We start from the raw sequence: 14,971 nt of genomic DNA, 5'->3' as shown, positions 1-14,971 counted from the left end.
CTAGGTAATATAATCCTGTTAGCAGTGGGAATCTACCTTTCAAAACGTGTCATTCTCTATAGAATAAGGCTCTGTCAAAGGGCTGTACTGTGAATCCTTGAGATTAAAGTTTTGGAAATAGTATCTTGAGCACTTGCCATTTTAGGTAGAGATTTTCAAGGCACTTTTGGAAAATAGAGTTTCTGTAAGTTGACTGCATAGTATGTTTTCCTAATAGATGCTATGAACATGGTCCTTTTCAATGATAGGTTTTTCATTTCACAGTTCTATCTAAACTTAGGCTTCTTTTACTTTTGTCTTAAGTAAGATTTAGACATAATAAAAATCATAAAGGTTCAGAAGTATGTATAGTCCAGGATTATGGATAATTTTTTGTAATCTTTTTTTTTTAATGTTTTTATTTATTTTGAGAGAGAGTGTGTGCGAGCAGCGTAGGGGCAGAGAGAAGGAGGATGGAGCATCTGAAACGGGCTCTGTGCTGACAGCAGTGGCTTGAACTCACTATGAGATCATGACCTGAGCTGAGGTCAGATACTTCACTGACTGAGCCACCCAGGTGTCCCTTTTTGTAATCTTAATACATTTTTCTAGCAATGCTTCTCTGTTTTTGTGAACACATTTTTCTTTGAATATGGTTATTTTTGATGCATGGGACAGTATTTTAAAACTCTAAAATGTTAGTTCTACTGCTTTTCTAATATTAAACTAAAATAATATAATTAAGAACATATATTAGGAAACTGTCTTCTATAGAAAAGGAATACCAAAATAGTATAAATGACTTTCTCATTAAATAAGAACTGAAGGTTTGAAAGAAAGTAGAATTTGTAATACATTGAATTGTAAGAACAGGAAAATTATCTTTATATAATGATCCACAGTACCTGCTGTTTTTCTTTTTTTTAATGTTTCAACTCTTCTAGTTCAGTAGTTCTCCAAATAGAGTTTAAAGTAGATAAATAAAGTAAAATTTAAGTAGATAAATAAAGTAGACATTTAAGTAGATAAATAAAGTAAGTAAAGTAGGTATAGATTAGATTTATTCAAAAGCATTTTAAAAGTCTAATAGAAATTGTATGTCTCCTTTTGTGCCTGGTGGGAAGGAGCAGTGCAAAAAGGAGCCCAAAGAGGTCCCTTCAATATGCTATATGCTCTGGGGCATTTCTCCTTGTAGGAATGGTGAACCAGCGAATTAAATATGTTACTGCTTTATCTCTGAATTGTGTTTATGTGACATAAGTTTTATGTTTGAGAGTTAAAAGAGCAGTTGGGGAGTAATAGCATTAAAGGGAATGTTACACATAAATTTATCTTTGCACTCCAGATTAATATATTTTTATTACATATATATATATATTATACTAAATAGTCCTAGTTTAACTCAATCACGTTTTATTTTAAATGCTTATTTTATTTATTTGTGGAGAGCATGAATGTGAGCAGGGGAGGGGCAGATGAGAGAGAACCCCCAAGCAGGCTCCGAGCTGTCATCACAGAGCCCAAGACGGGTCTCAATCTCATCAACCTTGAGATTATAACTGAGCCGAAATCAAGAGTCAGGTGCTTAACCAACTGAGCCACCCAGGTGTCCCTAAACACTTGTAATATCAGTAATGGTGCTAGCTTTAATGATACATAAAAAGAAACTGAAAATTATGAACACTTTCTTCAAAGTAGGGTTTTTGTTTTTGTTTTTCCTGTTAGTTAAAACAGTTCACCCAGATATATGTTGGACAGGTTACTTTAAGTAAGATTTGACAGATTGGGATGCCTGGGTGGCTCAGTCTTTGTTAAGCATCCGACTTCAGCTCAGGTCATGATCTCATGTCTCATGAGTTTGAGCCGCACGTCAGGCTCTATGCTGTCAGCACAGAGCCTGCTTTGAATCCCGTCTCCCTCTCTCTCTGCCTCTCCCTTGCTCACGCTCTCTCTCCTTCTCTCAAAAATAAATAAACATAATAAATAAAATAAAACAAACATTGACAGATCACTACAGTATGAACAAAATTAAGTATTTTATATATATTGCCAATATTAGAATAAGTTTTGTAATTCTCCCATGCTAAGGTAGAATAAGAAATCATAATAAAGAAGACAAGACAGCTCTGAACAACATCTGAAATACGTCACTTATGAAAATAACACATAAATAGCAGCATTTGTTTAAAACAACATTTCCCTTTCGTGCAGGTGGGCTACACTGATGAGCTGCAAATAATATTGCTAGATTAGAAACTACACCCTGCCCATGCCCAGGGTCTCTTTTTTTCTTTTTAAAATGGTCTTTATTTGGGGTGCCTGGGTGGCTTAGTCTGTTAAGCGTCCAACTCTTGATTTCTGCTCAAGTCATGATCTTGGGGTTGGTGAGATTGATCCCCACGTCAGGCTCTGTGTTGACAGGGCAGAACCTACTTGGGATTCTCTCCCACCCTCTCTCTCTGTCCCCCGCCCCCGCTCTTTCTCACTCGAAATAAATAAACATTAAAAAAAATAAAATAAAATAGTCTTTATTTGAATTCTTTGGTAGGTCAAGGAAGGCATCTACCTGGTAACACTTTATTAATAATTGGTAAATTTTGCTAGTGTATATTTTTGAGAGTAATAAACATATATCCTTTCTACATTTTCATCCCTTCTCCCTACTCTTCTATAGTAGTGAAATTCCCTTTTTTTTTTTTAAGAATTTTTAAAAAAGATTTTCTCTTTAAGCAGTATCTACACCAAACGTGGGGCTCAAACCTGCAACCCTGAGATCAAGAGTCACATGCTCTACCAACTGAGCCATCCAGACACCCCAGTTTATTACTGAAAACTCTGCATGTCCACTAAAATAAGATTATAAAGAAAAATGTTTAAATGACTCTGCAAAATGGGTAACATCTTCCATAAGAACCACCTTCAAAATCTTCATCCCTTATGCTTCAACAGCAGAAAAACACCCGGGATGTCTTTTTAAAGTAATGCTGAGTGTACATAGGTATATTTTGTGGAAGAAGCAAACATGATTTTAGTCTCTACTTCTGATCAACTTGCTTTTGCCTTCTTTCCCAGGAAGTGTGTAGAGAGCTGTGGTGTCTCAGCAAAAGCAACCGCTGTGTCACCAACAGTATTCCTGCAGCTGAAGGAACACTCTGTCAAACTGGGAATATTGAAAAGGGGGTAAGCTGAAATGATTTATTAGCTCTTTGACAAATAGACTAAACTGATCAATTTCTGGTGTTCGTATTGAACCACTAGGAAATTATGCATACTAATTTAACATGTATTTGAGAAAATAGTAAATACCTAGCCTAAGGAGTTAATTGACACATACTGGTATCTGCACACTTACAGTGTTCAGCAAATTACCGTGCTTGTTTATTTTCTGGCTCAGTTACACTTTTCTGTGTGTATACATATATATTTGTACAGAATATCCAACAACAATCTTATAGTCATATAATACAGTCTCTTTAGTCATATAAGTCTAGGTTTCTTTCTGATAAATAATTCCCAGGAATATTATGTGATCCAGAAGTAGATTTTATAACTAGAGTCAAACTAGAGTTGATTTTAAATTACAATATGAGAGAAAGGGCTGGTATTACAGGAATAATTAAGCATTTTTTCTGAGCATAGAAATTGTAGCTAAATAATTTTAATTTCATCATCTAGTTTTCAAAAAATATCACTACTAAGAATTGTTCAAACAGATAAGAATAGTTTATACTATTTCTGAAATTGTTTAGGAGTTGCTATATATGTGAATTCTAGAATTTATTGCTACATACTGAATTTACAATAACCACGACTGTCTTCTGTTCTCAGTTCTGAATTCTTCCATGTTGGGGTACTTTCAACAAAGATTACACTGAATTTCAGTTTGCCATCTGATGTTTAAATAAAAAGAATGAAAGCTGTTGGGCAGCTGTCACAGTTTTATTAATCCTTGCTGACGGCTTCATTCAGGACCCGTGACCTAGTGCCATGTTGATGGCTTTTCCATGCTGAGTTTGGAAATGTTGGTAAATTGTGCTAAATGTATGAATTGATAGGGTCATTTTTAAAGGATTAAGGATCTTTTTTTGAGACTTTGTAAGTAGCCAATAAAAATATAGGGACCTTCACACACTACCAAAAATTCTTTCTTTTTTTTTCACTGAAGTAATAGAAAATAGTAAGAACTGCATTCTTGAAACAGCAGTCTAGGTTTATTTTGGAGTCAGCAGCTCTTGTCAATGACAAGTAGCAATTTACATGAGTCTGGACTTAGAAGAAATGCAAAATAGTAAGGGGGGGAATTTACAGTGAGAATCTCTCTCTTTATTGCCATTGATTAATTACTAATCTTGTGATGTAGTCCATGGGCCACATCACTAAGCCTGATGGCTCTTTTTATTTTACTTTATTTTTTAATCCCAAGCATAAAGAATTCATTCTTTTAAACATCTCAGAGTCCTGCTACAAGCATTCGATGAATTATATAATCACTTCAAGTAAGGAAACCATGAATAGTGGCTATCTGAGAACACACAGCTCAATCCCACTGTATTTTATATGGTAGACACATATTTAAACTATCTCAATCATTAACAGTGAATTTATGAAGAAATATTCTTGTTAAAAGAACCCCTTGCATACCTCATGACATGCCTCAACAGAATGCCTTGGGCTCCATGAAAAACTGTTTAAGAACTTTGTAAGTGTAGCAAAGTCTGTGTACCAAGAGATCATTCATATTCACAACATCATAGTTTCATAGTCAATATGTTGGATTTCACCATCTAAAATGAATCTACAAAACAAACATTAGCCATTCTTTCAGAGACATGGAAGATCAATAGCTTTAGAATGGCCCTAACAAATCTTAAATGAATGAATAAAAAGAACAAATACATATGCAGACTCATAGAAAGAAAAAGCACAGAGCGCTATGAGAAGACCCTCAAACTATCTCAATCATTAACAGTGAATTTATGAAGAGGCTTTCAAAGAACTAGATCAACCTACATGTTTAATTAAGTGAAAAAAATACAAAGAACTAGAAAAGGGAACTGAGACATTGTTTATATGTTTTATTTATTTATTTTTGCTAACTGTACTTGCCAGTTATTTATTTATGAATTTTTACTGTTGATTTCAGTTATTGTTTTTTCCATAAAGAGGAAGCGTGTTTACTGTTGCCAAATGCAATTGTTTTTCTCTAAAGCCTGTATCTATTTGGAAATTAAACCAGAAATCAGAAATTTGACCCAGAATAACCATGTAAAAAGCTAGTGAACAGTTAAAGTGGAAATTTCAATCAGTCTGGTCAACTTTGTGTGGCATTAACATATAGTTGGCATTACCAATAATGATGGTAATGATGATAGTAATGAATATTTTTAAAGTATTTACACTGTGCCAGATACTTATTTGTTCTGTTTAATATTGGCAAAAAATCCTATGAGGTGGGTACTGTTTTAACTCCATTTACAGATGAGGAAAGTTCAGACATGAGAGCCTAAGATTACACAGCAATTTAATAGCAAAGCTGAGCCTCCATACCAGGTCTTTTTTCTTTCTTTCTTTCTTTCTTTTTTTTTTTTTAAGTTTTATTTATTTAAGTAATCTCTACACCCAATGTTGGTTGAAACTCATGACCAAGAGTCACATGCTCCTCTGACTAAGCCAGTCAGGCACCCCTGGCCGAGGTCTTTCTGATTCGAAAATTGAAAATTTTGTCCCTCTAGACTGCCTCCGATTTTAGTTTACCTTCAGATGGGGAATTTTGCAGAGAAAAAAAATTTTTTCATTGTCACAGGAATAAACTGAGTCACTGAGCTTGAGATCAGTGGTAAGAATATATTTTACCCTTTAATACTAAGTGGATTTTTCACTTATCTACCTGTAACAATATGTTATCTCAGGAATTACAATAAGAAAGAACTGTGGGCAGAACACTGAGATAAGAATATATAATTGCGTTATAAGTGGTAAAATAATGAAACTCCGCTTTATTTATTTATTTATTTATTTATTATTATTTTTAGAGAGACAGAGTGTGAGCAGAGGAGGGGCAGGGAGAAGGGGAACGAGAGAATCCCAATCAGGGTCCATGTGGTCAGTGCACAGAGCATGACACGGGGTTAAACTCATGAATCATCATATCATGGCCTGAGCTGAAGTTGGATGCTTAACTGACTGAGCCAACCGGGCGCCCCAGTCACCACTTTAAAATGAGAGAAATCTATTTCCACATTTCGTAGAGATCTTGTGAGGATGGAATAAGATAATATCTCAGTAAGCTTTTAGTGGGCTTCTTCAGAGGAAAGGTGCTAGTGTATATTACTAGAGCATCATCATTCATTTCATCATTTTCCAACCTTAGATGATGGTGGGCAGAAAATTCTTCACCACACTGTCTTAACTGGCACTAATGAGCATCAGAGAGTATAAGCATGAGTTTGAGTGTCTGAGAAATATGAATGGAATACCCATGACTGACCTCTGATCTCAACTCTGAATTTTAAAACTACTCTCTTCAGAAGGAACAAGAAAAAAACCTACATCCTGTCTAGCCAGCAGGATAAAACCAAAGCTGCTCATAGTTTTTTGAATAAATCCTTTTTTTCTTAAAAGAAAAAAAAAAAGTTTGGGGGAGGGGAAAAATACTGCTCAAGTGATAGCATAGACATATCCAGAGTACTGGATCCACAATGATCTCGTCAAATTCTGGCTGCAAAAGATATGGGATCCCTGCCCGGGGGCGCAGTTCCACAAATGTTCCATGTAAGTATGGGAACTGTTCCATGCACATTTAGCAGATGGAGTAAGAAATATGGCCAAAAAATTAAAAACTGATCTTTGCGTGAGTCCTGGGGGGTCTGACATCGCTATTACAGCCATTGGATGTTTGCCTGAATAAGCCATTCAAGTATTGAATAAGAACCATATGGTCTGAATGGATGTACTCAGGGACAGTAGCATTAACCAAAGGAGGAAATCTGATGAGCCCAGACGGTGCCCTGGTACTGTGTGTCCATGGGTCACACTCCTACAAATCAATCAATATAACTTTCAGGCAAAAGAAATTTCCTTAGGCATGGCATCAACAATAGCCCTTTGGACAGGAATCGGAGGAATGCCATGCATGATAAAATAATAAAGATTTAGACTCTAAAAACTTTGATAGTAGAGTTGGCATTGTTACTGAACAGGATATTAGGAAAATCAAAACTCAATCTTTGCAAACTCTGATGGTGACCAAAAAGGTTTCAAAAACTTGGCTTATAGCCAAAAGATTCATTTATTGATTCTAAAAGACCAATTAGAGATATATCCCAGCATTTAGGCTTATGAATACATGACAATGATTCCTATTATCTTTGCATGAGAAACACAGGGCTGGATTAGAATAAGATTATTATATGCCCCTTTAAAGCACTAGATATGTAATAGGACATTTGTAGCACTAGATCTTAATTCACTTAGAGTAGAATATAATATGTTTTGACTGGGTCCCAAACTATAAACATAGGAAGTGAAAAAAGAATAGTCCTTTCAATTGCTCTAGAAATTTAAATAGTATGGGATGACAAGTTCTGCTTTAGAATTTGGGCTGAAAAAAAGCTTTTACATTCCCACACCTGCACAGTGGAAAGATAAGGCTTTTAATAGTGCTATGCTCCAATTCTCAACTTTTCTGACTTGGGAAGAATGTTCCATATTGAGTCACCAATATCACTTCCTTCAGAATCTTAGGATTTCCTTAGGGGTCTGTCATTCCAGATGCTGGCTGGACCAAAGTGTTGGCTATGGTACAAGATCTACCATAATCACATTCTAAAGTGGTTCTTATTAAAAAATATATATGTATATATATTTTTAAATACTGTATATACCCATCTTGAAATTTTCCTTCGTTGAATTCTGACAAATTCTCATTTAGATTGTTTGATTTGTAGTATATCTTGTTTGAACATAATTCCCTGATGTAGATCATGAAATTTAGTGGTCTACTATCAAAAAATGTTATTTAAGGATGGTTAAGTGTTTCTTAATAAAACCTTTAAAGCCTCACTGGAATGATTGTCTTTCTAGATAGTTTTAATAACATATTCATTTTATTTAGAAGGAATGTAAAAAACAGAAATGAGCAATATGATATTTTATTCTTGAAATGTGATAGTTTCACTCCATCACCTTTCCGAATCTGGTTTTACACGCCTGAATTAGCAAAAAGAAGGCCAAATTTACCTAATTTATCTAGAAAATTTAGGCTGAAGGAACACAACTGATAATTTAGAATAGTTCAAAATCACTAGATTGGATATAACCTTTGAGAATAAAGATCTAGTCTCCATCTGAATATTTAACATCTGTAGTTTAAGAAATGAAGTAAAATCCTATGCCTGTAGAAATAGAGGCTTTACAGGTTTAGCATCTTCAGATGAAAAAAAAAAAAAAAAAAAAAAGAAGAAGAAAAGTAGAAAATACAACACTCAAAATTCTCAGCTTTATGTGCTTATAGGATTTATATATACATCAAATTGCTTTATTTTGTGTAATCTAATTATATTACTTATGAGTTACACACATTAAAATTTTAGTACATATTAATGTAATAATCTGGAAAATTAGCTCAAATAACTTGATCTACATGAAGTTCCATAGTTTTCATAAAGCATTTATTATTAAGTTACATAAGCGCCTTCTCTAAAATTATATACTACATCAAGATATTTACTACTGCTGGAGCAGAGAAATAGCAAGAATTCCAAAGAGATCCTTTACTGTAAGTAAACATCACTGAAAAGTCCTATATTGAACTAAACATAACTCAAAAGACCATTTGCCAGAGATCAAAATCAACCAAATCCTTTGGTAGATTTATAATTTCTTTGAGGGCATATCTGCATAGAACTAATTTCTAAAGTTGTCCTAATCCAAACCACATTGGATTTTGAAATTTCAAAAAATTAGTCCCCATTTTATAGTTAGGGAATCTGAAGAAACAAATGACTTGCTCTGCACCAAAGATATTACTAGAGTAAGAACTCAGATTTGTAACACAGACTGCACACAGACTGTAGTTGTTAACTTGTTAACTAATTAACTAAGTTGTTAACTAGTTATTAAGCTAGACACTAGTCTCTTGTCAACTACTAAATGACTGATACTTATATTGCTGTTTTGAGTTCTTCATTTTTTAGCCATTAATATTTGTTATTTAACTTTCTGATACAATTGTCTATTATAACTCCATGGAATAGATACAATTCAATAACATGAATTTATGCAGTAAAGGATCTAGTAAGCCACTTATGAAAATCTGTGGCTCTGTAGGTATTAATTAATGATGAGAACTGATGAGCGTCCAACAAACTGAATATTGTGTTTGTCTTTTACCATAAGAATAAGTTTTAAAAGGAAAACAAGAGACTTTATGTGACTTCTTTCCATGTCCTACATTTTGTGAACATCCAGGAAATATGAATAACAGTATTATTAAATACTTTGGAACCTACATCTTTCGGTATTCTTGTAGCCTTCACAATTTCTCTCTCCTCTGAAAAATACAAAAAATAAAGTTTTTTAAACTATAATTTATAAGAATGCTCAAAGAGTTCTGAAAAATAACATGGGTTTGTACACTTGTAGCTGAGAGTGTTTATCTGTAGTTTTTTTTGTATTTTATGAAGTAAACATAGTCCAATATTCTTTAATACTATAATATACTTCAAATATGTAATCCTATACCAACAGTTGGGTTTTTTCCCACTGATTTTTGTATGTTTTTGAACAGATAATTTCTTATCTGCCCGTAAGTGACCATGGGCAAGTCAGCCTCCTTAAGGTTCTAGTTTCCTCATATGAAAAAACTGAAGTGCTTACACATCAATTTCAAAGTCCCTCTGAGCTTTAGATGTAGCTCTGTGATTATATAAAATAAATGCACAGTAAAATTTGAGTATTATTTGATATCAATAATGCTAAGCTTCCAACTTGAAAAATAGGTAAATTTTAAGATTTGGAATTTTTCCATGGGAGAAAAATCAATAATACATTGCTAGTTATTCTCATAGAAAAATAAATTCAGGCATAAATATTATTATATGGGGTGCCTGGGTGGCTCAGTCAGTTGAGTGTCCATCCGACTCTCTATTTTGGCTTAGGTCATGATTCCAGGGTCATGGGATTGAGCCCCACATTGGGCTTCACACTGAGTGTGGAGCCTGCTTAAGATTCATTCTCTCTCTCTCTCTCTGCCCCTCTCCCCTGCTGTCTCTTTCTCACTCTCAAAATACTTACATACATATATACATACATACTTATTGTTATTATTACTATTATTATTATCATTGTACACAGCTACTTGTAATAACAAAAATGCAAAACTAGAGATTATTTGGTCCAAATTGTGACTTTTGTATAGGTGAAGGCCTAACACAACTGGTATATCATTATACAAATGGTTGGTCTTCAAAGTCAATTAAGCATGCTGTACACTGGCAACTGAAATATTTTCTGTCTCTCAAGTGTACATTATTTTTAGTTGCCCTTCTCCCAGGGTTGGTACTGTATTATCAGCCACTACCTCTGGTTCACCGTTTTGGACCTATGATTTTTTTTTTCTTCGTAGCAATTCCCATTGCCCAAAACTACCTATTTTTCTTAATGTCCTACTTTAATATTTATTAGACTTAGGGTCAGAATGTTCTGCCTTCTAGCCAATCATATTTTTCTCTCTCTTGCCTAATTTTTTTATGGACAAATGAAAATTAATTACCCAGCACTTCTCTCAATGATTCCTTTATGTTGTTACAACTACTAAAAATAGACTGAGTGCAATTATCATGGAAAGAAAGATGAAATTGACATTTTTTTTATCCACCAGTATCTCTAGTTCCCTTACTTACGTGTAGTAAGGATCTGGACATGTGGTCCAGAATAGGACAAAGAATTCTATAATTTAACTAATGTATTTATTCAATAAATTTTTATTGTATGACTGCTATATGCTAGGCACTGTTTTAGACATTCAGCATTTCTAATGGAATATTTTTTGATGATAGAAATGCTCTATATCTGCTCTGTCCAACATAGTAGCCACTAGCCATATGTGACTATGGAGCCCTAGAAATGTGGCTAGTGGGTCTGAGGAACTGAAATTTAAATTTTAATTAAATTTAAATAGCATATTTATTGCTATATAACAATATATATTTAATATATATGTATATTTCTTTAAAAACAGGCTCATAGATACAGAGAATAGTTTGGTGTTTGCCAGAGGTAGGGGTCAGGGGTGGGAGATATGGGTCAACTGTTTTGGTTTTTGTCTCTTTAGTTCAAATAATGTTTTCAAATAAAGGATATTAAAAATTCAACAAATTTTTATAAAGCAAATTTATTTTAATTTTTTTAATGTTTATTTATTTTGGAGAGAAAAAAAGAGGGAGAGAGCATGAGCAGAGGAGAGGCAGAGAAAGAGGGAGATACAGAATAGAAGCAGCTTCCAGGCTCCATGCTGTCAGTACAGAGCCTGACGCGGGCTCAAACCCATGAACCATGAGATCATGACCTGAGCCAAAGCCAGTCAGTCAACCAACTGAGCCACTCAGGCACCCCTCAACAAATTTTTAAAAAATGTTCAGAGCCATCAACTTTGGAAGAGATAAATGTACATCTGTGGAGAGAAACAAATCTTCCAAAGTGTGCCTATTGATTTTTTTCTGCATTGTGGAAGATTTGTGTGGCCTTCCAAGAATTTAGTATCATCATCAGGGCAGGAACTTAGCTTTCTCTAAGGTTATGAGTGCCATTCACACCACATTTAGATCTCTGCAAGTTGCAAAAACCTCATTCCTACATGTGAGCACTTCATTTTAACAGTAATATTAACTAATTTAGCATATTGAAGGTTTGATATGAATTAACCATTACTCTACTCACTTTATGTGCCCTACTAGATAGGTGGTGTTATTGTTCGCATTTTACAGATAAGAAAATGGAGATCCAGAGAAATTAAGCAACTTGCCCAGTGGTTACTAGCGTTTACAGAACTCTTTCCATGTATCAGATACTTTCTACACTCCATGTACCAGGTTCCTCACATTATCTTTATTTAATCTGCCATGATATAGGCTTTCTTATTATTTACCTTTTTATTTATGAAAAAGCTCAGGTGCAGACAAGTGAAATTACTTACTTAGTATCTCAGTTCTTATTCAGGTCTCAGTCCTCAACCATCATGCTATCCTGCCTTTCAGGATATATTTTACTCAAATAACTTGGTCATTTGTGGGCTTAGATATGTTGCTGAACTTTCCCCTTCAAAGCATAGATGAAAAAAGAGAAAAAAAGCTTGGATGAATTGCCTAAAATGAGTATTTTACAATGCTCATATTTTTTTAAATAAATAGCCACATGTGCATCTCCTGGTTTTACATACTAATGAGAAGGGAAAAATACTACAGAAGTAATTTGAAAAATAAAGAGTAATTTAAAATGTGTTAAGTGGTAAGAGGGAACTAAAACAGGAGGCTGTAATCTATTACAGTCTGGAGTTGGAGAAGGGGAGGGTGAAAGAGGATGGGGAGGTACTCCATCTTCAGAATAAAAGTGGTCAAGGAAAGACCTCTCTGATGAAAGGATGCTTGACCTTGAGACCAAATGATGAGAAGACAGCAACATAAGTAATTAGGAGAAGACTATTCCCAGAAGGACCAGCAGATGCAAATGCCCAAAAGAGGGAACAAACTTAGTATATTGAGGAAAATAAAAGATTGCAGTGGTCTGAACCAATCTGTGCAAGAGAGAATAAGACTGGAGAAGGAGGCAGGAGTCACAAAGGCCACTTCTGACCAGAGTTAAAGGAGGCAGGAAACTAGTGCAATTGTTTAAGCAAAAAGTGACATGATGTGATAACGTTTTGAAAAGAGCTCTCTTGAAGTGCTTACTAGAGAATGGGTTGATTATAGGTACAAAAAAAGTACAGCCACAGAGACCAGGTAAGAATCTATTCCATTTGCCTATTTCATCTAAGGTGGCAGCCATGGAATGGTGAAAAGTGAAAAAATTCCAGATATATGGAAGCAATGTAATAAACTGATTACTTTCTAAGCATTGCATATTATAATACCTTCATATTTTAATATAAAGTTGATTTATTGTGTATCTGATATTACTGATAGTTATTCTAATAATGTTTTTTATCATTCATATAAAAAAATGACATTCACAGCACCAGGTTGGTTTGTCAAAATTTGATACCTAAGAAAAACGCACCAATAAAAGCCTAGACATGCTTGGCTTAAAAAAAAAAGATTTCATTTTTACCATATTCTGCAAATAAGATTTATCATGTTAGAGTTATGAGCTGATTATGTGATGTCTACGTCTCGATAAATTATTCCTGGCTTTCTACTTACATGCAGTATGTGTGGTTTAGTGCAGAGTAAAGCTGAAAGAATTCCAGTACACATGTTCATGCAGGGCTGTATACACATGGCTAGGCAGTGTATGTTAGAGTTTTTTGTACCCTGTCCCTAGTATCTTGGCATTACTTTTATTATGTCTGCAGGACTCATGTAGATGAAATGCCACAACACATTCTTTTACTATTGTAGCCTCAACCAGCCTTTTTTTTCTTTCTTTTTTTCTTTCTTTCTTTTTTTTTTTTTTAATGTAAAAGCAATTACCATCATAAAAATTCCTTACTGGGGAACTTTCCATATTGCGTTATCATTCCATGAGTCTAATAATAGTGGAATAAAAAGAAAAAAAGTTTAATACTAAAATATCTTAAAAAATACTTTTGAGGTCTCTTTAATGAGAAACACTAGGATTCTGGAGGCAGAGAAATAAGGAAAAAGGAAGTAAAGTCAGGTTTTCTAGACTCCTGGTACATGTTAGAGATGTATAAATCATTGCCTAGCTAAAGATAATTTGCAAATCACATGCACCTTTGCCATTGTCTAAACACAGTTAAAGAACTCTCAGTCTGTTATCTGTTGGAGAATGCTACATGCCTGTAATTGGTCATTGCCGGACCCTTATGTATTTCTAACCTGATAGCTCTATCTGCCTAAAAGCTAATTCTGTGTTTTCTGTGAAATCTTGCAGTGGTGTTATCAGGGAGATTGTGTTCCTTTTGGCACTTGGCCCCAGAGCATAGATGGGGGCTGGGGTCCCTGGTCACTATGGGGAGAGTGCAGCAGAACCTGCGGGGGAGGCGTCTCCTCATCCCTAAGACACTGTGACAGTCCAGCGTAAGTAGCTAAAGTAAGCCGGAGCCAACAAAAAGACACAGTTGGAATTGATTCAAAGCTGTGGTTTCACATGTTATCTGTAAAAACGTTTCACTAGTGAGCCAAGTGTTTGTCTTCTGAACAAGCAATAGGCACAGAGAAGTGGAAGAGCCTTGTTAGACAGACTTTCTTTTTCCCCCCACCCCCCTTACTGTGTAACTAAAAATAAAAAAGAATAGCATTGTGTATCTATCCCAGGTATAGCCAGACTTTTAATCTAGTAATAATCAGATAGATTCCTCCTCCGAAAACTACTGAATTATGGATGAATCCAGGTCTGGTCTTAGCTACATTACCATTATTCCCAGGAAACCTAAGGTCTTTTCACATGTCACATAAAATTATTACTGCTACATTAGTATTAAAAGGACCAATGAGAGCACTTCAAGGGTTGAAATGCCTTGATTCGCATCACAAATCACAATGAAAAGAATACTGCCCATGTGTTAAAATAGTTTCCATTCACATGCCCCTATTAATCATCTTCCGGAGCTGCCACCACTTTTCTCCCCGTGACTGTTTCATGCAGGTTGGACTGCTCCTCTCCCACCACTCCTTTTCTCCAGTCAGAGTCCCCTGGCATAAGGCCAGCCCCATCAGTATTCTCTGGTAGCTGAATTGCCTCTCCCTCCCACTAGTGCCCATTACAGGTGGACTAGAGTCCCCCAGTTGGACTTTCCTGTCCACCCAGAAACTAA

At 34.9% G+C, this 14,971-nt stretch overlaps 1 protein-coding gene across 4 annotated transcripts in view; it reads left to right on the top strand.

Moving 5' to 3' along the window:
- The window catches only part of LOC125917104 (A disintegrin and metalloproteinase with thrombospondin motifs 6), a 208,092-nt gene extending 193,454 nt beyond the window's left edge, over positions 1 to 14,638 (top strand). For 3 of the 4 annotated variants that reach the window (XM_049623367.1, XM_049623366.1, XM_049623365.1), the window contains 2 exons: positions 3,052 to 3,159; positions 14,089 to 14,638. In XM_049623367.1, the coding sequence (XP_049479324.1) occupies positions 3,052 to 3,159; positions 14,089 to 14,238 (258 nt within the window). In that variant the 3' untranslated portion in view covers positions 14,239 to 14,638. The remainder of the gene's footprint in view (positions 1 to 3,051; positions 3,160 to 14,088) is intronic. The other variant, XM_049623368.1, reaches the window with a different exon arrangement.
- The last annotated feature ends 333 nt before the right edge of the window (positions 14,639 to 14,971 follow it).

Source organism: Panthera uncia, unplaced genomic scaffold, assembly GCF_023721935.1.
Source record: "Panthera uncia isolate 11264 unplaced genomic scaffold, Puncia_PCG_1.0 HiC_scaffold_149, whole genome shotgun sequence".
Taxonomy (NCBI): Eukaryota; Metazoa; Chordata; class Mammalia; order Carnivora; family Felidae; genus Panthera; species Panthera uncia.
This window is presented reverse-complemented; position numbering and strand designations above follow the sequence as displayed.